Source organism: Trichechus manatus, unplaced genomic scaffold (genome assembly GCF_000243295.1).
Source record: "Trichechus manatus latirostris isolate Lorelei unplaced genomic scaffold, TriManLat1.0 scaffold00013, whole genome shotgun sequence".
In the NCBI taxonomy this organism is placed as follows: Eukaryota; Metazoa; Chordata; class Mammalia; order Sirenia; family Trichechidae; genus Trichechus; species Trichechus manatus.
Window position 1 is genome coordinate 29,647,089 of NW_004443949.1, and position 25,286 is coordinate 29,672,374.

Consider the following 25,286-nt stretch of genomic DNA (forward strand, 5'->3'; position numbering starts at 1 on the left):
TATATATCTATGAGATCAAGTTGGTTGATTGTAGCATTTACCTCTTCCGTGTCTTTGTTGGGCTTCTTTCTGGATGTTTCTGTCCTTCACCAAAAGTAGTATGTTGAAGTATCCTACTACTATTGTGGAGCTATCTATCGCTCTTTTCAGTGCTGTTAGAGTTTGTTTTATGTATTTTGGAGCCTTGTCATTGGGTGCGTAAATATTTATTATAGTTATGTCCTCCTGGTGTTTATAGTTATGTCCTCCTGGTGTTTATTGACCCTTTAATCATTATATAGTGTCCTTCCTTATCTTTTGTTGTGGATTTTACGTGAAAGTCTATTTTGTGAGAGATTAATATCGTCATTCCTGCTCTTTTTCGGTTCTTGTTTGCTTGATATATTTTTTTCCATTCTTTGAGTTTTAGTTTGTTTGTGTCTTTAAGTCTAAGGTGTGTCTCTTTTAGGCAGCCTATAGACGGATCGTGTTTTGTTTATCCAATCTTCCACTCTGTTTATTGCTGTGTTTAGTCCATTTACATACAGTGTGATTATTGACAGATATGAGTTTAGTGCTGTCATTTTGATGTCTTTTTGTGTGTGTGTTGATGACAGTTTCTTTGTTCTACTTAATTTTCTGTGCTGAGTCATTTTTCTTTATGTATTTTCTTTTCATCTTTTTCATTGTTGTTGATTTTGTATTTGCTGAGTCATTATATTTTTCTCTCTCTCTTTTTTTTTTTTTGACCTGTAGGATTGTTAGTTTCCTTTGTGGTTACCTTAATATTTACCCTTATTTTTCGAGTTTAAACCAGTCTTTTATTTTTTTATATCCCCTTGACTTCTCCTTATAAAAAATCTATGCCTACATTTTTTAGTCCCTCGTTTTTGTTTTAATGTTGTCATCTTTTGCATATTGACAGCTCAGTTTCCTTATTTTCAGTGCTTTAGCTTTGATTTATTTTCCTGACTTCTCTATCTGGATTGATATCTGATTGTTCTGTCCTCTGTTTTAGTCCTGGGTAGCTATCTGTTGTTATTAATTTTCTAACTGGATGACTCCCTCTAGTATTTCTTGTAATTTTGGTTTGATTTTGGCGAATTCCCTAAACTTTTGTTTATCTGGAAATGCCCTAATTTCACTATCATTTGTGAGAGACAGTTTTGCTGGGTATATAATTATTGGCTGGCAATTTATTTCCTTCAAGGCTTTATATATATGTCATCCCATTGTCTTCTTGCCTGCATTGTTTCTGCTGAGTAGTCCAAGATTGTTCTTATTAACTCTTCTTTGTAAATAAGTTTTCATTTATCCCTAGCCACTCTTAAAATTCTCTCTTTATCTTTGGTTTTGGCAAGTTTGATTATAATATATCTTGGTGATTGTCTTTTGGGATCTACCTTATGTGGGGCTCGATGAGCATCTTGGATAGATATCTTGTCATCTTTCACGGTATCAGGGAAGTTTTCTACCAACAAATCTCAACAATTCTCTCTGTATTTTCTGTTATCTCCCCCTGTTCTGGTACTCCAGTCACTCATAGGTTATTCCTCTTGATAGAGTCTCACATAATTCTTAGGTTTTCTTCATTTTTTTTAATCCTTTTATCTGATTTTTCCTCAAATAAGTTGATGTCAAGTGCTTTATCTTCAATCTTACTAATTCTGACTTCCACTGCCTCAGTTCTTTCTATTGAGTTGTCTAATTCTGTAATTTTATTGTTAGTCTTCTAAATTTCTGATTGCGTCTCTCTATGGGTTCTTGCAACCTGTTAAATATGTCCTTATGCTCTTCTTTAATCTTTTTAATTTCCTCAATTGTGTGTTCTGTGTTTTGCTTAATTTTCTTCCTAATTTCATGAAGATTTCTGTATATTAATCTTTTGTATTCTGCCTCTGGTAATTCCAAGAAATTTTCCTCCTCTGGAAAAGTTCTAGATTCTTTATTTTGTGAGCTTGCTGAAGCCATCATGAATTGCCTCTTTATGTGATTTGATATTGACTTTTGTCTCCGAGCCATCAATATGTTATTATATTTATGTATTTTATTATATGCCCAAATAGGCTGCTTATAAGAGCTAGTTTGATTATTGGCACCTTTGAAACTCTAATGTCCTGTCACCAGGTGGTTAGATCTGTTACTAGGTATGTGAGCTCAGGAGGCTTCCCACTCCTCCTGTATGGATTCAGCTCAGGTGCCCAGGTAGATAGCCACCAAGTGTATGGTGTAGTCTCTCACCTCCAGTCCTAGACAGGCATGGGTGATTGGTGTAGGCACAGGCATCTGGCTGCAGCAGGGGGACACCCTCTGAGCAAGGCAGGGGGCTGATGCTGTCCCTGAATGTCCAGGAGGAAGGCGTGTGCCTGTTCCCTGGAGCGTGTAGGTGGGTGGGTTTTGCAGCCAGACTATGAGCACCCAGTGTTGTTGGCTCTAAGGACTGGGGGGCATCTCTTATTCTTGGGCCCCTATCGTAGGTGGCTAGGTTGTATGGGTGGAGCCACCGGTCCTCAGGCCCTGATGTGGGTAGGTGAAGACCCTGGTTAATGGGCAGAGCAGTGTTAAATGTCACAAACCTACAACTTCACAGCTGAAACAGTTCAAGTTAGAGTTCTGTTATATACTCTGTTGTACTGTGGTAAGGAGGGCCTACGCTGTTGAAATGAGCCCACACAAGTCTCTGCAAGGGGAAAGGCACTCAAAGTCTGTGGATCCCTTATTCCTGTGCCTAGGCAAAGGACCTGTGCCTACCCTGGGTTCCTGGCTTAGGGGAGCTGGCAATTTACTTTTTCCCATTTGTGAATTTGTTCACTCTCCAAGGCTAAGAGAATGGCTCAGGGTGTGTGATAGATCCTACTTCCAGCCCAGGGGACTCTGCAGTTGCTGAAGCTGGACTGGGTCCCAGTGCAGAGCAGGGTGTGGGGAGGTAAATGGGAGAGAAGTTTTTCCCTAAGGGGGGTGTATTTGATCCACACAGTAGACTGTATGCAAGTACTTATCTTTTGCCCATCTATTGCTTCTTCTCACTGGTTCTGGTTGGTCGAGTAGACTGTCTGCAGCTGGGCCTCTCGCAGTGTGGAATACGCCTCCCGAGCACTGCCTCTTGCCTGCCTCACTGCTCACCCATGAGCTGCTCAGGCCTGAAAGTCTCAGGCTCTCACCAGGTCAGGTCTGGCAACTCCTCACTGCATCCGAACCATCTCTGCCTCCCCCTGCCACTCAGTCCAGTTCCTCAACTTTGCCTTAGATGTTCAGGGCTCCTAGATTGTCATGTATAATTGATTCACCTGTTTTTTCAGGTCTTTGTTGTAAAAAGGTCCACTGGAAGAGTCTGACTACTCTGCCATCTTGGATCATCCTGCACATTTTCATTCAATTCTAATGTCGCTTACAGCATTATCACTTTTCATTTTTGTTGATCAGTTCTCTTTCAGTTACTCATTTTTGAAAAATATCAGTGAGTTTATCACTGACAGACAAAAAGCCAACACAAGAAAGATATGCAATAACTAATCATCTACAGACCTTGAAAGAAGTGACATGATCAGTCATTGGTCATGATATGCGTCTGTTATTTACATAGTGATTTGTGGACTGAAGAGCTAGCAGCAAAGTGTGTACTTCAGGCAATTGCTTACTGCCAATATGTTGTAGTAACAAAATTTGAACTAAACTTCAGTAACTCAAATGTATGCATTTTGGAACCATGCAAAGTGGGGAATGTCTTTATTCCTGGAGAATAGAAATATGCTGTTTGATATACAGAAATAGGAGGGGTAGAATGACAGGGTATTTGCAACTCTATTTAGTAACAAAGAAAGAATAAATAGAGTTGAAAACACAGGATATTTCAAATTGATATTCATAGGAGGTAAAGTAAAGGAAATAATAAGTATATTGCATTATTACATCATTCTGGTATCACTTTATTCATGATACTTTTGTTTCAAATAGAACCTAGTTCAAGCAATACCAAATATGCTGATGGTCAGTCAGTACCACACTAGCAGTGAGTATTTCTTTAGACAGTGATTAACCAAGTGGACAAATGAAGGAGAATCAAAGCCATTCTTTATTGCTACATATTTGTGTTGACTTCTAGTTAACAGCCTCAGTTGTAGGTACAGATCAATTATTTATTTTGATTAACAGTTAGGAGTCTGATCAGACAGCTTTACTCTTTTATGTGAACTCAAAACAAATCTTATATGATGTCTGGAATATGTGGCTAATAATCCTAAGAATATTGTCAGAGGTGATGAAGAAAAATATAAAGAAGAGGGTACTTTTATTCTTAATGATAAAATAAATACTTCATTTCATTGAGATTTCTTATATTGAAGCATTTTATTATAGAACATGTATTATAGTTTAATATTTAATGCATGCTTTGGATTTTCATATATTTAAAACTAAGAAATTGTCTAAATTTAGGAATAAATTTTTATATTTTTCTCTTTCTATAAGGACCAGGCCACATCATTTTATCTTGAATTTGTCTCTTTACTCTTTGTGTCATTATCAGTCTTGTTGAAGCAAAAATGGAAAGTAAAATAGCTAAGTAGTCTTACCATCTTGACCTGATTTTTACTTCGTTGGCTTGAACTGGACAAGCTGCACTATCAAGAACATGTAAAGTACAGATTTTCATACTGCAGTTCAATGACTGGATAGTTTTTAAAGCATTTAATTAATAGAAATCACCATATGACTTTAAGAAAATGATTCACTTGCAATTCTGTGTTAGAGAAACCAGAGCATTTACAATTAAGTAGGGGAAAATAACTTTAAAATACTGTGGGACTTTTAGAAAGAAAAGCAATATTAAAAAAAAAGAAGAAAGAAAGAAAGCTTATTCTTTCATCTTTGCCCTTTCAAATAGTACTCTACTTGATTGCCTCAGTAACTCCTTTCAGTCACTTTGGTTCCACTTCGGCAACTTACTTGAGGTATATCGTTGGAGATTACTTGTTCAAGGTCATCAATTTGTACAAAGTTATAGAAGGAACTCTAAACCCTGAATTACATCATGCCAACCAAAGCTCAGTTTGCTTTTCAGACACAGAGAACTGTCTTTTGGAATACTGGCTGCTAAGAAGCATTTGGGGGCAGAACAATATTTCCCCAAAGGTACCAAGGGAAAAACTAAGTGAAGTCATGGCATTTGCATCCTTAATAATCTTTAGAATCAGGAAAGACGCTCATGTGTGAAGTTGAATTTTTGTTGTTTATGTAGGCCCCAGTGAGTCTGCAGAGGAGGGACTCCAGCTTCTGGCTGCCATATTCCTTAGCAGAAAGTGACAGAATGCTCTCAAGTGAAAAGTCAGTCACCTGTCAGGAAAGTTTCCTTTCATTGTCTTTTCTTCACTAGAAAGACAATGCCTAGTTACTATCTTAGCTGAAATCATTTCTGGTATCTCTTTTATGAATGGATCAAGGAAAATATGTCAATTCTTCAAAATTTAGCCTACTAATCACTTTAGCTTGCCTTTGAGTAATCAGAAGTTTTGGTCAACATCATTGTACATTCTATAGATCTTTCGGTGAAAGCAGATTGAATAAGTTTGTGTTTTTTAATAAAATGCCCACCATAATTATAAGTTCTTGAGTACACAGTACATTCTTTTCGATCAATTTCCTGATGAATGTGCCCTTAATGTGGGTAAGTACATATTTCCTCCACATTAAGTGTCTTTTTACACACCTAGGAGAGAATTAGTGTGTGTGTGCAAGTGTGTTTCATCATACCTAATCTTAGTCCTCCAATGTGTGGCTATATTCTGGCAAAGAAAAAGAGACTCTCTAGTGCTACCTTAAATTACTTCTAGGATAGAAATTCACAGAGAGTAAAAGGTAAAAGATTTAGAAAGAAATCAAGTATCTACACTTGTTCCTAACGTTACACTAATATAAATCTTAATTTTGAAGTGAATACAAATCAATGAATCACAGATAGCCTTCAATTAGTGTGTCTTTGTAAAGACAGGTACTCATTTATGAAAAAAGCAAAATACGCTTCCCAAAAGTTTATAGTTTAGGTAGAGATGAATGGGACCTCATATTCCCTTACTACATTTCTGGAAAGACATTTCAATGACTTGGACTTCTGCTGTGCAGTCAGTAATACTAGATCATGCGAGCCATCTTTTTCTTTCACTCACCAGTGCCCACATTTTTCAACAAAGGGTGAAAAAAAATTGAATAAATGTTGAATGGATGGTATGTATTGGCACCTGGAGCATTTTAATAGCAATACAAACAACAATGGCTTCCTTGATTCTTGGCAAATTATATTAGTTATGAAAATAAATATTTTATAATGTCAGTAAGCATGAGTTTATATTTAATTATCATTTATTAAGGAAGTAGAAAAATGAAATGTGCTTGCAATAATTTTTTAACATGTGTGTTCTTTTCTGTAAAATTGTTTTAATATGTGAATTTGTTGCTGTAGAAACAGTAGTTAAGTAGCAATGATAAAAATAATAACTACAAGCCTTCTCTTACCTTTTCTGTAGACTCTTTCCTGTGACATCATTAGCAGCAACAAAAAGACTGCTATAAAATAAGGGGTTACTACTTGGAACCGACTCGATGGGAACTGACAACAACATTTTAATTATAGACCTAAAACGTATATGGTCTTAGTAAAATACTTTTTAATGTATTTCATGGTAAAATACTTAAAACAGACAAAGTTACACATTAAAAATTAAACTCCCTCATTTTCTAATTTTATTACCTGTTTACACACCCACCCACACATACACACATCCCAATAAAGTTGTATTGATTTAGTGTCAATCAGCTGGTAATGAAAGTACACCAGAATTACATATTTTCTGATTTTTTTTGAAATTTAATAAGATTATTTAATTAGTAGGCAAGCTTAAGTAATTTTTCTGATGACTACATTCTATTCATATTACATTCCTCTTAAATGCCATTAATGTCATTAGCATGTTTTTCTCTTTCAGTGTTTCTATTTTCCTGTTGATTTTTAAAAGTTTTTTGTATATCAAGGAAGTTTACCCTCTGTTGGACTTATTAAAAGGCTTGTTCCATATATTCCCAGTTCTTAGGGTTTTTTCTTTGTTCATTTTTTTTGTATATTTTTGTCATAAATATATTTTATATTTAGGCCATCAGATGTCAAATATTTATTAATATTTACTTTTTGTGTCTTTCATTCACGTTCCTGTGATCTTAGGCCAATGTAGAAGTGAAAATTAATCATCTACTTTTTGTCTTCTTGTATGTTTAGATTTTAGTAGAGTGCGACCGTAGACGGATTACTTACAAAGTTTCAGTTTTTATATTTGGAGCCCTGAGAGGAGAACCAAACAATTAGTGAGTTACATGGCCATGTGAACTGTGTTTGAGTCTTTGATTCATCTAAAATACATTTAGGCGTAAGGAGTGAGGCAGGGATCCAAATTTGTTTATTTATTTTTCTCAAAAGGATAATTGGTTTTCTTAACACTATTAATTTGATAATAAAATGTTTTCCCAGTAAAGTGAATAGCCACTTTTGTTATATTATAAATACCCATATTTATTGGGGTTTTTATGGATTTCTTTTCAAATGTATTGATCTAGCTGGTTTCCTTCATCAGTTAAAAATAAATGTTTTCATCTATATAGCTATACAATACAGTTTATTAGCTGGTAGGGCATTTACCCATAAGACTCCTCTATATTATAGTTTTTCTGACTTTTAAAAATGTGTTTCCTATTATTTTACATTTGAATTTCCAGAGAAACAGAAGTAATATTTTATAAATACCTGTACAAACATCATTATTATATTGTGATTATATGATAATTATTTCTGCAATAATAAGGCATCTCATTCAAAATCAATATAGTTCATTCCATTCATTCAAGTTGACATCCCACAAGACAATTCCTTTTTTTTTTTTCTTTCATCTAGAACTGGTATAGACCTTGTTGGTTTTATTTTTGATCATTTATTTTTTGGTATTGCTATTTTTAATATCTTCTCTTCTTTATACAATGTAAGTAATTTTTATCTTTACAAAGCAATTGCATTGATTTTTATATATTGCTTTTCTGATTTGCCAACTTCCAGAAACCTTTTATATTTTTCTAAGATTTTAAAGGTTATACTTCTTTAGTTCCTTGGGTGTACTATTACCTGAACTACAACAATGAAAATTGTGCCTCGTATTTTTCTTTTCCTTGACTATGATCCAAGTAATGGGAATCTTTTATATTTCCTGATTTTAAGGAGATTATTCTGACATGAAGCACACTGCTGGATTTTGGGGATTTATATGTCTACTTCAAATCCAGCATTAAGTGTAATAGTATATTTACATTTTTAGCTCTATACATGATTACATAGACATCTATTAGTATTTTACAAATGGCTTATATCAGGCATGGGTGTGAAATTTTGTCAGTTTTTTTTTGGCACCTGCAGAATTATGCGATGATTATGAAATGCTTACAAGAATATTCTTATAAAACAGAATTACCTAAAAAATAAAAGTTTATTTGCATTGAAAAGTATTTTTCCTGAGATAATACCTTTTGAATAAGTGTAAGGATGTTATTCCAAACCTATATTTTTCATAAATGTTTGGATATGTGAAAGTCAATGAAATTTTTATTCTAGGAAAAATTCAAGAAATAAGTCATTCTTTAAAATCATATTTTCCTTAAAGAATAAAGTCTAATACTTTATGCATTATGAAAAATAGCTTTCATTTTAAAATTTTCCAAAATGTTTCTTTTACTTACTGCTTTATTTAAGAGAATAAAACATAGATTAACTTTTTCTTAACAATTTCATGGCATTGGGATCACTATCATTCATGGGTCAAGATGCTCTATAGGCATTACATAATTTGTTTTCTCTTTAGGTAGCTTTAAATGACTGTTCCATTTGAGTTAAATCAGTGGAATTTTTTTTTTCTAGCTACTCCCTTACAGTCAGCTAGTGCTGCTTTCTAAAAAGCTTGGAAGTCAGGTAACTGAGCTAATTAATATTGCATTGAAATTGTAGTAAAAAGAATTCATGCAAAGACCTGAGGGCCTTTTTGGTGAGTTTGAGTAAAAGGGTTTTATCTTCTTTATAGGAGCTTTTGTAATATCTATATTGTCAGTTTAGACAACTTTTATCACTTAATAAGTAAGATAAGTAAAGTTGCTAAATATTTGAATTATGGATGCTAAAGTAAGTTCTGTCTTCTGTAATGCCAAAATAGAATATACACACATTCATTCTTATTGTGCCTTCTAAAAAATAGTCCTATTTTACTCCATGTATCAACAGCCACAAAGGGTCCCAGAACCACACTTTTGATAACATCTTGATTAATTTTTTCTGCTTTAGATTTCCTTTCTCAGGAGGAAAATACAAAATGTACCTAATACTTTCTAATTATTCTCTTGAACTTAGAAAACACATACTTTAGAAATTTTTAAAATGCAAATTAAAATGAACTATAGTGGATGGCTGCCCTAACAAATTACCACAGACTTAGTGACTTAAAACAACAGCCATCCATTACTCACAGTTCTGTAAGTCAGAAGTCTGAGATGGCGTGGTTGGATTCTCTGCTTAGGATCTCAAACGGCTTAAGTCAAGGTGTTGGCTAGGCTGCACTGTCATTTAGAGCTACGAATCCTCTTCCAAGCCCATTCAGATAAACTCAGTTCCTTGTGATTATAAAATTGAGCTCCTATTTCCTTGCTAGCTGTCCACTGAGGGATACTCTCTGCTCCTAGAGATGACCCCTGCATTCCTTCTTCAGACCAGGTACAAGTCAATCCTGTTGTTGTGGTTATTTGGTGCTGTCAAATCACTTCTTACTCATAGTTACCCCATGTGACAGATTAGAATTGCCCCATAGGGTTTTCTTGGCTATAATGTTTATGGAAATAGATCGCTAGGTCTCTCTCCTGCAGAGACACTGGGTGGGTTTGAACTGCCAACCTTTCAGTTAGCAGCAGAGCGCTTAACTGTTGTGCCACCTATGCTCAAATCCTACTATGCTTCAAATCTTTCTGACTTCCCCTTCTACCACTAGCCAGAAAATGCTCTGTATTTTTAAGGGTTTATATGATCAACTTACCCAGTTAATCCCTTTATATTACGATCAACTGTACCATATAACAGGTCCCTGGATGGAGCAAGTGGTTTGCAATTGACTGATAACCTAAAGGTTGCTGGTTTGAACCTACCCAGTGGCTCTGCAGAGGCCTGCTTCCGTAAAGGTTACAGTCAAGAAAACTCTATGGAACAGTTCTACTCTGTAGCACAGTTCTACTCTGGTTTTTTTGTTTGTTGCCATATAACATAACAATCAAGGGAGTAATATCTAATTATATTCACAGTTTCCAGGAATTAGGTCATGGGATCTTGAGAGGGGGCATTTTAAAGATTCTGCCTACCACATATTTATTAATTGCAATTAACTCTTTTTGTAACTGGAAAAGAGGTGGTAAAAGGCTATTTTTAACAGGGTGGGTCCTAGAAGCAGGCTCTCTTGGTTTTATTATTTGAGAAACACTGAGAAAATTATTTAAGCTTTCTGTGATTTGATTTTTCTTCTGTAAAACTAACATCATAATAATAGCTAACTCATCACATTTTTGTGGAAATTAAATGCATTAATACATGTAAACCTCTTAGAGTTTAAGACCCGTTACTGTCGAGTCAATTCTGAGTCATAGCAACCCCATATGTTAGAGAGTAGAACTGCTTATAGAGTTTTCTTGGCTATAATACGTTAGGATAGTAGATGAGTGCTTAACCGTTGCACCACCAGGGTTCCTTTAAATAAATATCCAAACAACCAAACCCACTGCCATCAAGTCCATTCTGACTCGTATCTAACCCATAAGACAGAGTAGAACTGCCCCATAGAGTTTCCAAGGCTGTAATCTTTATGGAAACAAACTGCCACATCTTTCCTCCACATAAAAGCTGGTAGGTTCAAACCACCAGCCTTTCAGTTAGCAGCTTAGCAATTAACCAACGCAACAGCAGGGCAAAACCAGTTACCATTGGGTCGATTCCGACTCATAGCGACCCTACAAGACAGAGTAGAACTACCCCATAAGATTTCCAAGGAGAGGCCAATGGATTTGAACTTCCAGCCTTTTAGTTTACAACCTCGGCTCTTAATAACTGCGCCACCACGTCTCCAGCACCAGGGCAGTGGGGTATTACGGTTGCAGACAGACTTAAAGTAGCTAATCAACTGATCTTAACATAAGGAGATTATTCAGAGAGATGCAATGATGCTGTCTTTGAAGATGGGTGAATGTACCACAAGCCAAGGAATAGTGTTGGCCTCTAGAAGATGAAAAAATGCAGGGAAACTGATTTCACCTAGACCTTCTGAAAGGAATGCATTCCTGCCAGCACCTCAATTGTAGTGCAGTGAGACCTGTTTCAGACTTCTAATCTCCAGAACTCTAAGACAATAAATTTGTGTTCTTTAAGCTACCAAACTGGTAATAATTCATTACGGCAACAATAGGAGATTAATACAGCATCTATTTTGAAAATAAAAAAGCAGGAACGAGTTATATTTACCATGTAGCAACACTGGGATCAGTAAATAGGTCACATCTGAGGATTGAAGTTCAAGAGAAAACACTGTAAAAGTCAGAAATCCTGTCATATATTGAGATTTAAGACACATCTAGCTTGTTTGGAAAAGGCTTTGAAACCCAAATCAAATCCTCAGTTTCTCTTTTTAAATAACTTCTTTGGTAGCTCGGAAATGGTTAGTTTCACCCGTTGCCAGCTATTTCCTCTGAGGAGGGTAACTGGACCTCAAATTCTCTATCAAGGTTTTGACCAAGGTTTTGGAGATTAAGAGAAGTGAAGTTGTTCAAATACTTCCTTTTCCAATTATATCTAAAAAATATGGGTCTCAACGTAGTGGGTTATTTGCACTCAGGTTAAGCTATTTCTTCTGCCAATCATTTCTCAAGAATTAGCCACTGGAGATAGATCCCTGAACTTAATTCTTAATTTTTAGTGGGCATTTATGAAATACGAATGCTACCAAGCTTTTCGAATGCAAATTACCTTGAAATTATTCAGGAATTTGCTCACTTTGGAATTTTGATTCATACACAGTTAAATAAAACATTCACTATGAAATGTAATAAACACATTTAAACATAAAACAAACACTTTTGCTTAAAATAACATGTAATGGTAATAGATGACTTTTCTAAATAGTAATACTTTTATAATACTTCAAATTTAACTGAATGTGGAAATTAGCTCATATCTTCAATAACATCAGAAAAAAGGATTTACTGCACCTAATTCAGCATCTATATTATCACTACTATGTTACCTTTGAGTAAACGTTGAACATAAGTTATATAATTTTTACTTCAATTATCAAAATGTCTCCTAACAAGATGTTTGTTTAGTTTTCAATGCTGGTTATATTCTAAAGAGTGAATGAGCCCCCTGAGCAATATTTTCCCTACATTTGCAAGCTTCTATTATAGTACAAATAAAATAGATTGTCAGTGCTTAAGTGAAAGCACACAAGAGTACTGATTCCCTTTGCAGGGATGTTTAATCATTGAAGATGAAACGCTGATGAACGTTGAGTCTGAACATTAAGATCAAACACTGAAGCAACTTCAGTGATTGTTAGCATATTTTTATCATATGAACATTTGGGAGCTTGTTGTAGGAAGGCATGTTTTCAATGTGGAATGTGGAATTGAATCCATCAAGACAAAACTCACCAGGAATTTAGCTTATTTCTTTTGTCAATATCCACTTTACAAGTCAGAATTATTGGATTTCTAAAATTCATATATAAAAATATTTCAGGAAAGATGGATATTTTATGTAGAGAATATAATATGTTTGATGAAGGATAGAAGATAATTCTATGCCTCTGAATTCTATTAAGCTATTCTCCAGAGAAGGAACCCTGGTGGCACAGTGGTTAAGCACTCAGCTGCTAACTGAAAGATTGGTGATTCGAACCCACCACCTGCTCTGTGGGAGAAAGATGTGGCTCCGATAAGGATCATAGCCTTGGAAACACTATGGGGCAGTTCTACTGTGTCCTAAAAGATTGCTATTAGTTGGAATTGACTGGACTGCACACAATAACAACCATTCTCCAGAAACATATATATATCATAGTGACCCTATAGGACAGAGTAGAACTGCCCCATAGGGTTTCCAAGGACTGCCTCGTGGATTCAAACTGCTGACCTTTTAGTTAGCAGCCGTAGCTCTTAACCACTATGCCACCAGGGTTTCCATATACACACACACACACACACACACACACACATATGTGTGTGTGTATATGTGGATATATATTGGTGTGTGTGTATATATATATATGTATATAAATGGAGGTTTAAAAAATGCATAGCAGTTATTTGCTTATGTCTTAAATTGACTTTTAAAATCTTCTGGTTAAATCATCAGACAAATTTTAAAGGGAAACATGGTAAATATTTTATTCAATTAACTTCTCTCTAAGAAATTTATACAGATAAAATATATTTCTTTCTTATTTAAAAGGGCTTTTATGTATTTTTTTCCAAACCAGGATTATACTACAATTTTTTAAATGGAAAACAGTGATAAAGTTGTAAAGTCTACTGACAGAACTGTGTCATGCCCAACAATGTGTCTATTCAGTCAGTAGTTTAGCGTGAGACTATTATGTGATTCAAACAAACCTAACATTTGTATCTATTTTGATCATTAGTGTCTGCCAAGAAGGGAAAATAAAATAGTTGAATTACAGCCTTTATTTTTCTGGCACTTTTCTTAAGAAAAATGAATGTGACAAGAGTGTTTTCACATCCGGATTTGGTACACTGCCTTGGGCAGGCTGTATGTTGTATTAGTAGCAATTGGTGACTATTTGATTTTGTGTTTTAGCAGGAGCTACAACCATAGAGAAATATGACCTCAGAACAAATTTGTGGATCCAGGCAGGTATGATGAATGGCAGGAGGCTGCAGTTTGGCGTGGCTGTTATTGATGACAAACTCTTTGTAATTGGAGGTCGAGATGGCTTAAAGACTTTGAACACGGTTGAATGTTATAATCCAAAAACCAAGACTTGGACAGTCTTACCCCCAATGTCAACACATAGACATGGTCTAGGTAAGATCTCTTACTTTATTGATGTTGTTTTTGGAATCATTTTATAGATAATGCAAAATGTATGTTTAAAATATGGTATTATTATCATCAATTCTCATTAAGTTTAGATAAATTATGGAATACCTGAAGTATTTTTTAAAGTTCTTGACATTTTCTTGTGTTGACAAATGTGTGTTGAAGTAATGAAAGTGATGATGAAGATCTCAAAATGAGTAGGACTCAGTCTATCCTCTAAATTATCACAGTCTGGCATTCATACAATAAGTATAAATTAATTAAAAAAAAAAAAGTAGAACCATCATGGAGAGGCTCTTTCGGGGTTTCTCTAGTCTCTGTCACATCAGTAAGTCTGGTCTTTTTTTTTTTTTGTGAGTTAGAATTTTGTTCTACATTTTTCTCCAGGTCTGCCTGGGATCCTCTACTGTGATCCCTGTCAGAACAGTCAGTGGTAGTAGCTGGGTGCCGTCTGGTTGTGCTGGACTTAGCCTGGTGGAGGCCGTAGTACTTGTGGTCCATTAGTCATTTGGACTAATCTTTCCCTTGTGTCTTTGGTTTTCTTCATTCTCCCTTGCTTCAGACGGGGTGAGAGCAGTGGAGTATTTCAGATGCTGTTCACAAGCTTTTAAAATCCCATATGTTACTCACCAAAGTAAAATGTAGAACATTTATTTGTAAACTATGTTGTACCAATTAAGCTAGATGTTCCCTGAAACCATGGTCCACATAGCCCTCAGCAAAGACATCATTTCTTTTTTGGTCTTCCTTATTCCTTGTCCAGCTTTCACATGCATATGAGGTGACTGAAAACACCAGGGCTTTGCTCAGGTGCACTTTAGTCCTTAAAGTGACATTTTTGCTTTTTAACACTTTAAAGAAGTCTTTTGCAGCAGATTTGCCCAGTGCAATGCGTCCTTTGATTTCTTAACTTCTCTTTCCATGGGCATTGATTGTGGATCCAAGTAAAATGAAATCCTTGACAACTTCAGTCTTTTCTCCATTTATCATAATGTTGCTTATTGGTCCAGTTGTGAGGATTTTGTTCTCTATATGTTGAGGTGTAATCCATACTGTAGGCTGTAGTCTTTGATCTTCATCAATAAGTGGTTCAAGTCTTCTTCATTTTCAGCAAGCAAGGTTGTGTCTTCGGCATATCGCAGGTTGTTAATGAGTCTTACTCCAATCCTGATGCTGAGTTCTTCTTCATATAGTCCAGCTTCTCGGATTATTTGTTCAGCATTCAGATGGAATAACTATGTGTTGAAAGGATATAACCCTGACACACATCTTTCCTGACTTTAAACCACACAGTAAAATTACTGGATAGGCAACCCTATTTAAAGTATTGCACTTAATTAACTCCACTTTGAAAAATCCAGGAGAAAAAGTAACACATCAGCTGACACTCTAGGTCAATATGGTATGATTGTAATTGATCCCTCCTGTAGAGTAACCCTGAAGGGTTACTATGAGTTGGAATCCACTCAACGGTAACAGGTTTGGTTTTTGTTTTGGATAGAGTAACCAATAGAAGTGGGAGAACTGTATTTGGATTCAAAGGATGTGCTCGATCTACCACTTTCTATTTGGATCACTTTGGGCCAGCACTTAAATGCTAAGTCTCAGTATCCTGATTTGCAACAAATAGATTTTTAAAAATCAAATAATAATAATATATATAAAATCACTTGGAAATTGCAAAGCACTATACAAATTTTTGTAAAAAGAGGAATTTAATAAGGAATTACAGTTCCTTTTTGTATCATGAAGAATGTAATGTAAAATGCAAATTACTTTTCGAAGACCTTCTATACCACATGGGGCCCTGGTGCCGCAGTGGTTAACCGTTTCGCTGTTAACCAAAAGGTCAGCAGTTCAAACCCAACAGCCACTCCTTGGAAACCCTATGGGGCAACTCTACTCTGTCCTATAGGGTCACTATGAGTTGGAATGGATTTGACTGCAACAAGTTTTTGTTTTTGTTTACTTTACCACATAGTAAGTGCTTTTTCATATATTTAGAATATACACATTAAGGGGATATCATGGTTTAATTGTTTATTTTTATTGCAAACCTACATATTTAGACAGGCAAAATTATAAAACATTTCAACAACAAATATTAATGATTAACAACAAATATTAATTAAAGTTTGGTGTCATTAATATTGTTATTCACTTATATTCCACCAAGAAACTAAGCAAAAATAAATAAATAAATAAAAATAACTCTGACCTAAAGAAAACTACCTTTTTGATCTTTTCTAGGCTAAATTACCTCCTATTTCTTGAGTTTCCTGATTAGTAATGCCATTTTAAATAGTGAAGGATTGTCTTTACTATCCTGCTGAGAGTGACATCATCATGACCTGGTGACGAAGAGTCCTGATGATTTCAATGCTCAGCAGGATAGTAAAGGTGATTCCTGAATAGTCTCTTGGATATTCTCTTTCAGTTTAGTTCAGATAACCAGTTTTAATTTTGAGGGGCTTGACAAGAACAAATCAATAGAAAACTTAATATTTTAAATGATCTTATGAAATTACCTCTTCTCTTTTGTACCACAATCATTTTTCTTTTCTCGATTTTACATTTTTCTTATAAAAATTGTCTTTTTTCCTTACAATTTCTCACAAAACCCTTCCAACCCTTCATAACTAAGGAATAAATATAACATTAAGACAAGATTTTTTGTCCCAGCTAAGAATGATATTTTATTTTGCATAATGCTTTACTTTACAATTTTTTTCACAATGCCTTAGCCTGGTTATTATTATTATTCAACCATATAAAATGTTGCAATTTAATATAATTTTAATGGTAGGAATTGATATGCTTTTGCCATAGCCACACTAAGAAGAGATTGGGTTTTCTTATCCACATTTTTAAGATGTGGGAACTTGAATTCTTGCTGAGAAGCTAGATTTTATAAGTCCTTATTATTTAAAAAAAAGAAAGACTTTATTTTTAATAATCAAGTGTTCAAATTGCTATTATAAATTAGAGATAAAATCATAAGAACATCTCATCTTAGTTTATGTAGATATTCTTATAAATCACTTGATATTTTCAAAAGAACTAAATGTAAAAACCTGGTGGTGTTCATACATTCCCTATTTTAATTTTACTTCTACATAATTGGGGACAGGAATACAGTCCAACATTGACAACTTATAATAAATGATTAATTTTATCTTTATAATATTAAGACATAAATGTAAGAAGCTGAATATTTTGCTAATTTTAATAATGCATGGGCAGATTTTAATTGGACTAGGGACTAGAGAATAAACTTTTTTTAAAAAAATTAATTATAGTTCTTTACTGATTCACAAGACTTGTAAAGGATGTCTTATGACTTTTCCTAATTTTTATTCATTAACTCTTATGAATGTTATATGAGGTACACATGTAATCCTAACAGATAATATTAGATAGTAGAGTTTCATTAGTGTAATGACAAAGATACCAAATAAAAGTGAATTAAGCAAATGTAAGTTTATTTCTGTCTTAAAATTAAGATGATATAGAGACTATAAAGGGCCTCAGATAGTTTAGGTTTATTGGGGTACACTCAGTAAGTTCAAGCATACAGATGTCTCTGATTTGCGATAAAGAGTTTTTAAGCCAAATATAAGGTTGGATTTAAGGTGTCAATATGGAATAAGCCTGAAGGTAAATCTTTTCAGCTATGCCATGTATGATTTATTGAAAAGTTATATTGAATCCCCTTCATCATAAAACTATTTTTGCTTTGCACAAAGCTATTGCTACTTCATTCCTATTGATTCATTATCTTGTCTATTAATACCTATGGAATAAGAAAATATTCCCCATTTTTTTGAATGCCTAAGCATTTCTTGGAAGTGAATTAGGCAATTATGAGTGCATTCTCACATCTGCAGAACATTACATAAACAAGTTGGAAATGAAATAAAATAAAATAAATATGTCAATTAGCCAATTAGTCCACACAGTGTTAAAAAATGACCAATTTATTTTACCAAAATAATTGCATTGCATATTTTTGTACCCATAATCTTTTAACCACTAATATTATATTGTTTTTATAGTATGCTAACTAGACCTCAGCAAGCATACATTAAATGTTATCATAACATTATCAATCAAGAATAATTAATAAGTGAGTGATATTGGAAAGATATAATGATGTACCCTAGATAGGAAATCCAAATTGGGGCTACTTCCTTCGGTTCTGATACTACTTCTCTTCATGACATTAGGCAATTATTTGTTGAACATTTGCTATTTTCTTAAAGTAAGTCTTCATTTCCTCATCTCTAAAGTTAATGGTACACTTTCTGTATAAGCTGATAAAATTAAATAAATCAATTATTTGAAAATACTTTTTAATTTTAAAGCATTATTTTAAAAGTCCAAGAATTTCATTGTGAGATAAAATTGTAAACTATATAAACTTCAAATTTGTTAATGTATAGCCTACTTTTGAGAAGGTTTTGAAGCATAATATACATTGTTAATTCCATAATTTATAAATGCTCTTACTGAATTTTTCATTCTAAATTTATTACCTTTACTGGTCATTCAGTTTTACAGTAAGAGTATTATAAATTTTCTGATGACATATGTTATTACTAAAAATTTCCTCTTAAATGTTCTTGATTTTATTTTATTTAGCCTTTTATTTTAATGGAAAGGTTATTTTTTTTTCTCCTATGCATATAATACTAGTGGAAAATTACTGTGAAATATTATACCCCAAAACTCTCAAATTAAAACAGGTTCAGTGAAGTTTATAATTTCATTGAATGCTTTCCATCATTACTATAATATAAATAAATGATTTTAAATATCATCTAGAAAAATATACATTTGAGATCACCTAAGAAATGTTGATAAAGGGTAAGAGAAAATTTATTCTATTAATCGTTTCAAAATTCTATTAGCATTTTTTATTGAGAAGTACAATCAACCACAAATTAGTATAGTAAGATTTCATATCTCATTGCATATTCCTACAAAGAATAAGTTATGATGTACTATCTTTTCAAACATTATTTTTATCTCTCAGCTATTCTCTCTCTGGATTTTTTTTCATATAGGCTCTTTATAATTATTTTAAAGATTTATCCCCTATATAATCTATATTACAAATGCATTTTTATTAACAGTGAACTTTATTCCATATTATGCTTATGATAATTATTAGAAAATCAGTATTTTTTGGAACTTTACTAAAATTTCTAATCTTTTAAAAATTATTTTCTTGAGTTTTCGACTCTAATTCTACATTGATAACTATTTTCCTTTTATCATTTCAATTGTTCATATATAAACCATATAATTCATAATACAATGTGGTGCTATCAAAATTGATAATCAAAAAACAGAATGGAAAACTGAGATTATTCAGTTTATTAAAATGTTTTATATCTGGTTTACTGTTTTTCTGCTACATATTCTGTTACTGAATAAGATGTGTTCTAAATCTCCATCTAAAATGATGCATTTATCTTTTTCTCTATATAGATTTATCAGTGATTGCTTTGGATTTTTGGGTTACATTAATTTCTTACATGTTCCTAATTATTATATTTTGTTGCTATATATCAATCTGTAAATTTTGAAGTTTTTATTCCTACTTAGTAGTTCATTCTGATTGTTTGCTGCTTCTTTGTGGTATTAATATTGTCCTTTATTTCTTTGAGGCTCTTTATTATTCTTATTTCAAATTGTCATCTGCTTTTTTTGTTAATTCTTATTCTTTCTTTTTTTTTTAAAGGTAATCATTTCCCTCCTCCTGTCCCTCCTATTTCTCTTTCCGATTGAATTCCTCTTACTTCTCCTCCTACAGGCTCTTCTCCGTTCTTCTTTCTCTTTCCCTCTTCTCCTCATTCTGGTCTTCTTCCCTCTTCCTCATCTCCCTCATTTTCTTCTTCCTTTTCAACAGTAGTTGTGGCAACTGAAATATGTAGTTACTTTGATCCCGTGCATTCACGAGGACATATCAGGCACTTGGTTAATTGTATGAGGGGCTAAGGTATATGCCATACTTGTACCCTCCTAAAACACTGCAAGAGGAGGAGGGGAAACTACACCTGGACGTGGAGATCTGACCCTGCAAGCTGACTTTGCCCATCGTATTTTCTGTTATCCCTAATATATAACCCCCAAGAACACATCCATTTACATCCATTTGCACATTACTCCCCAGAGCCTTTATTTGTTAGCTTCCTTTGTGATGCCTTAGCCTTAGGGCTGGGAACTAAAATAAGAAGAAATGTTCTGGACCAGCAAGTCAGTTGGCTTCTGCCCTCTGATGATATCCTCATGTTATCCTACCAAATTTGGCAAGCTCTGTACTGGTGCTGCTATTGCAATGTCTAATAGTGTGGAAGATGCAGTAACTCTTCTTAAGAGAACAATATGGGGGTAGTGAAAAAAAAACAAATAAAAAGTTTTACTCTAAGGTATTCCCTGATGACCAAAACCGAAAAACCAAACCAGTTGCCATTGAGTCGATTCCGACTCATAGTGCCCCTATAGGACAGAGTAGAACTCCCCATAGAGTTTCCAAAGAACACCTGGTAGATTCAAACTGCTGACCTTTTGGTTAGCAGCCATAGCACTTAACCACTACACCACCAAGGTTTACAATGACAGTGCCCTGTATTTTTGCATAATCAAGAAGTCACAACTAATTTCTGTTTCTCTAGTTTCTTTTTTTTACAGTCTTGATGTTAGTATTCAATTCCATACATTGTTTCTCTTTTCAGTGTAATTGGCAAGATTAAATATGAGTCTACATCATCAGCCTGGGCTAATTTTCATATATGTTCAGAAACTAGAATTTCCTATTTTGTTTGTTTCCTAGTTAATCAGCACCTACTCTGTAGCATGTAGTGGAATTACAAAAATGAATGTGTAATCCTGTATTATATAATTGGAAGGAGTCCTGTGGTTCAACAGTTAAGTGCTTTGCAGCTAACCAAAAATTGGCTGTTTGAACCCACCCAGAGGCTCAGCTGAAGAAAGATCTGGCTATGTGCTTCCATAAAGATTACAGCCAAGAAAACTCTATGGGGCATTTCCATTCTGTCACTTATGATCTCTATGAGTCAGACATTATATAGCTGAAAAATAATGAGCTAGAATCTAATGTAAAATTAGAAAAAAATTTTATATCAAATTATTTTCTCTGACCTATATAGCTTCTCATGAAGCCCTGGTGGCTCAATGGTTAAGCACTCAGCTGTCAACCAAAGGTCAATAGTTTGAACCCACCAGTCGCTCAGCGGGAGAAAGATATGGCAGTCTGCTTCCATAATGATTACAGCCTTGGAAACCCTGTGGGGCAGTTCTACTCTGTCTAGAGGGTCCCTATAAGTCTCAATTGACTCGATGGCAACAGGTTTGGTTTTTAGATATATAGCTTCTTTCTCTGATTTGTATGGAAAAAAAAGTTCTTATGTAATTTCATAAGTTTATTTGTTGCTAAACATAATTACATGGTCAAAATGTTTCATAGCTGACAATAAAGAAAGAAAGCTCTTTCTTCTGTGGATAATATAATGTACAGGTAGTCCCCCACTTATGATAGGGTTCTGTTCCTACAACCCCGCTGTAAGTTGGTTCTGACACCTCTTTTTTATTTTCTGTTTTCATTATCATTGCCTTTCATTATCAGTGTCTGTATAAATCCAATCTTTATTTGTCTTTGGGAGTTGGAAATATTACATAGAAACTTACAGTTATGTTTTAATACATACATACATTAAAAAATACACAAGTCATAAAAATTTACTCTGACAATGAAGAAGAGTTGGATGACATTGTCATTTTGTCAGTTGCAGTAATAACTTCACTTGTGGAAGGTTCTGAATTATCTTGATTATCCCTGGGAATGAGGATTGCATTTCTAGTCAGAAAATGAATGAGAGTTGTCTATATGTTACTTTTCTTTTTTTCTTCATATATTTTACAGTAACATATCTCTGCTTCTTGAATTAGTCAATCTACTTTAGCAAAGCAATCAACATTTGAGTTCATGTTTTTAAGCAACTGATACCCTGATTCAGTTTAGAAAATACTTCAGCTAATCCTTTCACTGTAAAATTTTTTTACTTCTCTCCTTCCTCATCCTTATTATTTCTTTCTTCTTCAACATTTCTTTCCTCTTCACAATCCATTAAGTCCTAATCTGTCAATTCCCCTTCTTCGTGGTCTATGAGCTGTTCCACACTGGTGATATCTGGTTCTAAATTCAGCATTCTTGACATGGAAAATTTTTCACCAATCCCTTCCATCATACTATACTGATCGACTTCTTGGAGCATGTTCACATAACTCAGCAGTTTTTTTCATATCCCCTGCATACATTTTCCTGTAACTTCCTCCCAGAAAGATGCAATGTTCCAGATACACAGAAGAGTTTTATAATTCTTCTAGAAATCACATAATTTTACTGTACCTCCATCTGTTACAGCTATTGCCTGAGCAAACATAGTCCGTAGGTATTATGCCTTGAAGGTGGTGATTATACCTTGATCCATAGGCTGGATCATAGCTGTTGTATTGGGAGGTAGATATACCACTTTCATATCTTGATTTAGATCATCTACGTGATGAAGGTGTCATGGGGAATTATCAAATAATGACTATCAGTTGCATGCACAATTCAGACGTCATATGTCATTAGGGTTGAACATTGCCCAACTTGCCATCCATTACAACTCCTGACACTGACACTGACTTCATTGTAGATCAGCCCATAGCCTGCTATATGGCAGTGTTTTGAATAGTAAGGATAACATGGAACATCTGTGAGTGAACGTCAGCAAATTATGCATTGCAATATTGTATGTAGTACATATTACTAATGATAAGAGGTACCAAAAACAAAACAAACAAACAAACAAACAAAAAAAACAGTCTTAAGTGCAGTTCATTATAACTCAAATATATCGTAAGTCGGGGACTACTTGTATAAAACTTTATGCATATTAAATATGTGAAATCAAGGGAGCAATGTATTTGCCTAGGAAATTAAACTATTTAAACTTTATTAATTTAAATTAAACTAATTAAAATCACAGTCTCCTCAACATGCTGACAAATTTTTAGGTTAGCATTTATGTCTTTCAGGCACATAATTCTATATGTCTTTTTTCAATACATTTTACATTGAATAAAATTGAATAAGACTTTAGGACAGTACCATTGGCAATTAAATCTTTTGAGCAGAGATGGATGAATAATATACGCATTAAACTCATTACCGTCCAGTCAATTCTGACCGATAGTAACCATATACGACAGAGTAGAAGTGCCCCCTAAGGTTTCAAAGGCTGTGATCTTTATGGAAGCAGACTGCCACATCTTTCTCCCATGAAGCAAAAGGTGAGTTTAAACCACTAACTTTTTGGTGAGCACTCAAGTGCTTTAACCACTGTGCTACCAGGGCTCCTTGATGAATAATATAGCAAACATTTAGTATGACCATTCTATATGCTAGGCTCCAGGATAAATATTTTATATATGGTAGGAGTTGTTTTGTTGTTTTGCTTGTAATTGTGACATAATTTACATATTATAAAATTAAACTTTTCAAAGAAATTGTATTTTGTTGTTTTGTTGAGAATATACACAGCAAAACATACACCAGTTCAATGGTTTCTACATGTACAGTTTAGTGACATTGATTACATTCTTCAAGTTGTGCAACCATTCTCGCCCTCATTTTCTGAGATGTTCCTCCCCCAGTAACATAAAGTCACTGCCCCCTAAGGTTCCTATCTAATCTTTTGAGTTGCTGTTGTCTATTTGATCCCATATAGTTAGTTCTTAAAGGAGCATAATGCTCAAAGCAGGCATTGTTTACTAGTTAAGCTAAACTGTAGTTTAGTTTTAAGAAGACTTCAGGGAATATTTTTGGTTTAAGGTTTAAGGATTATCTCAAGGCAGTATTTTCAGGGGTTCATCCAACCTTCAGGGCTCCAGAAATTCTGGAGTCCATGAGAATTTTAAATTTTGTTCTACATTTTCCCCCTGTTGATCAGGATTCTTCTATAAAATCCTTGATCAAAATGTTCAGTAATGGTAGCCAGGAATCATGCAGTTCTGGTCTCATGGCAGAGTTGGCAGTTATTCACAGACACAATTAGCCACACATTCCACATCCTCCTCCTATTTCTGACTCTCCTTTCCTTGTTTCTCTGTTGCTTCAGGCAAATAGAGACCAATTGTTGTGCCTTAGATGGCCGTTTGCAAGCTTTAAAGACACCAGGCACTATGCAATGGACTAGGAGGTGGAACAGAAGTGCTAACACAATTTTAGGTCAATTAACTGAGATGTCCCATGAAACCATGATTCTAAACCTCCAAATCAAGGAACCAAATCCCATTAGGTGTTTGGTTGTATGTAAGCAGCCTCAGTAGTTACTCCTTTTTTTTTTTTTTTTTTTTGGTTGTTGCCTATTTTCCCTGGCATTACCTCCAGTACAATGTTGAACAGAAGGTTTCCCAGACTACTGTGAATCTAGGTAGAAGAGAATGAGAATGAAGTATGTTGAAACATCACATCTTACCAAAATTCTGCTGGTTTTTCTTCCATTTTTTTTTTAATAAATGCTCCTCAGATGGTTTCAAGACTTTGGTTATTTTCCAGAGTGCTGAATTGAATTTTTTTGCCAACGTTCTTGTTACTTTTATGGAGGAGTGAATTTTGAGAAGTCCTTATTCCCGGTTTCCTACTTTGGTCACTGTTAGGGGTTGTTTTTATGTGAGTACAATAAGCAGAAACTAACCGATCCATGAGCAAGAGGTATCTTTTGAAACCATCATGGTTAATATAGAAAACTGACTGGATGTCTTGTAAGTAATCTGTAATATGAAAATAAGGGAGTCTTGGTAGTTAAGTCAAGACCAAAATTATATCTTTGTGAAAGGCTGATGAAGACAAAGATGTTCCTATATGACAGCTCTGTCCTATTTATGCTGGATGTGTTAGGTTTCCCTGGGTCACTTTGCAACTGGAAGTTGTTGCAACTTTTCCCAATACTAAAACAGAAACAAAAGAAAAATTTGCTTTAATTCTTTGTTTTGCTCAGTCTACATTTAAAGTCCCTGTTGGAAGCACCTTATTGTCTGTGGGTAGTTTTTAATCACAGACCATAATTTT

General features: G+C 34.3%; 1 protein-coding gene across 2 annotated transcripts in view; it reads left to right on the forward strand.

The window, feature by feature from the left end:
- Nucleotides 1-25,286, forward strand: part of KLHL1 (kelch like family member 1) — a 492,649-nt gene that overhangs the window by 385,703 nt on the left and 81,660 nt on the right. For both annotated transcript variants that reach the window (XM_012554148.1, XM_004371430.2), the window contains one exon: nt 13,904-14,128. In XM_012554148.1, coding sequence (XP_012409602.1) covers nt 13,904-14,128 — 225 coding nt within the window. The remainder of the gene's footprint in view (nt 1-13,903; nt 14,129-25,286) is intronic.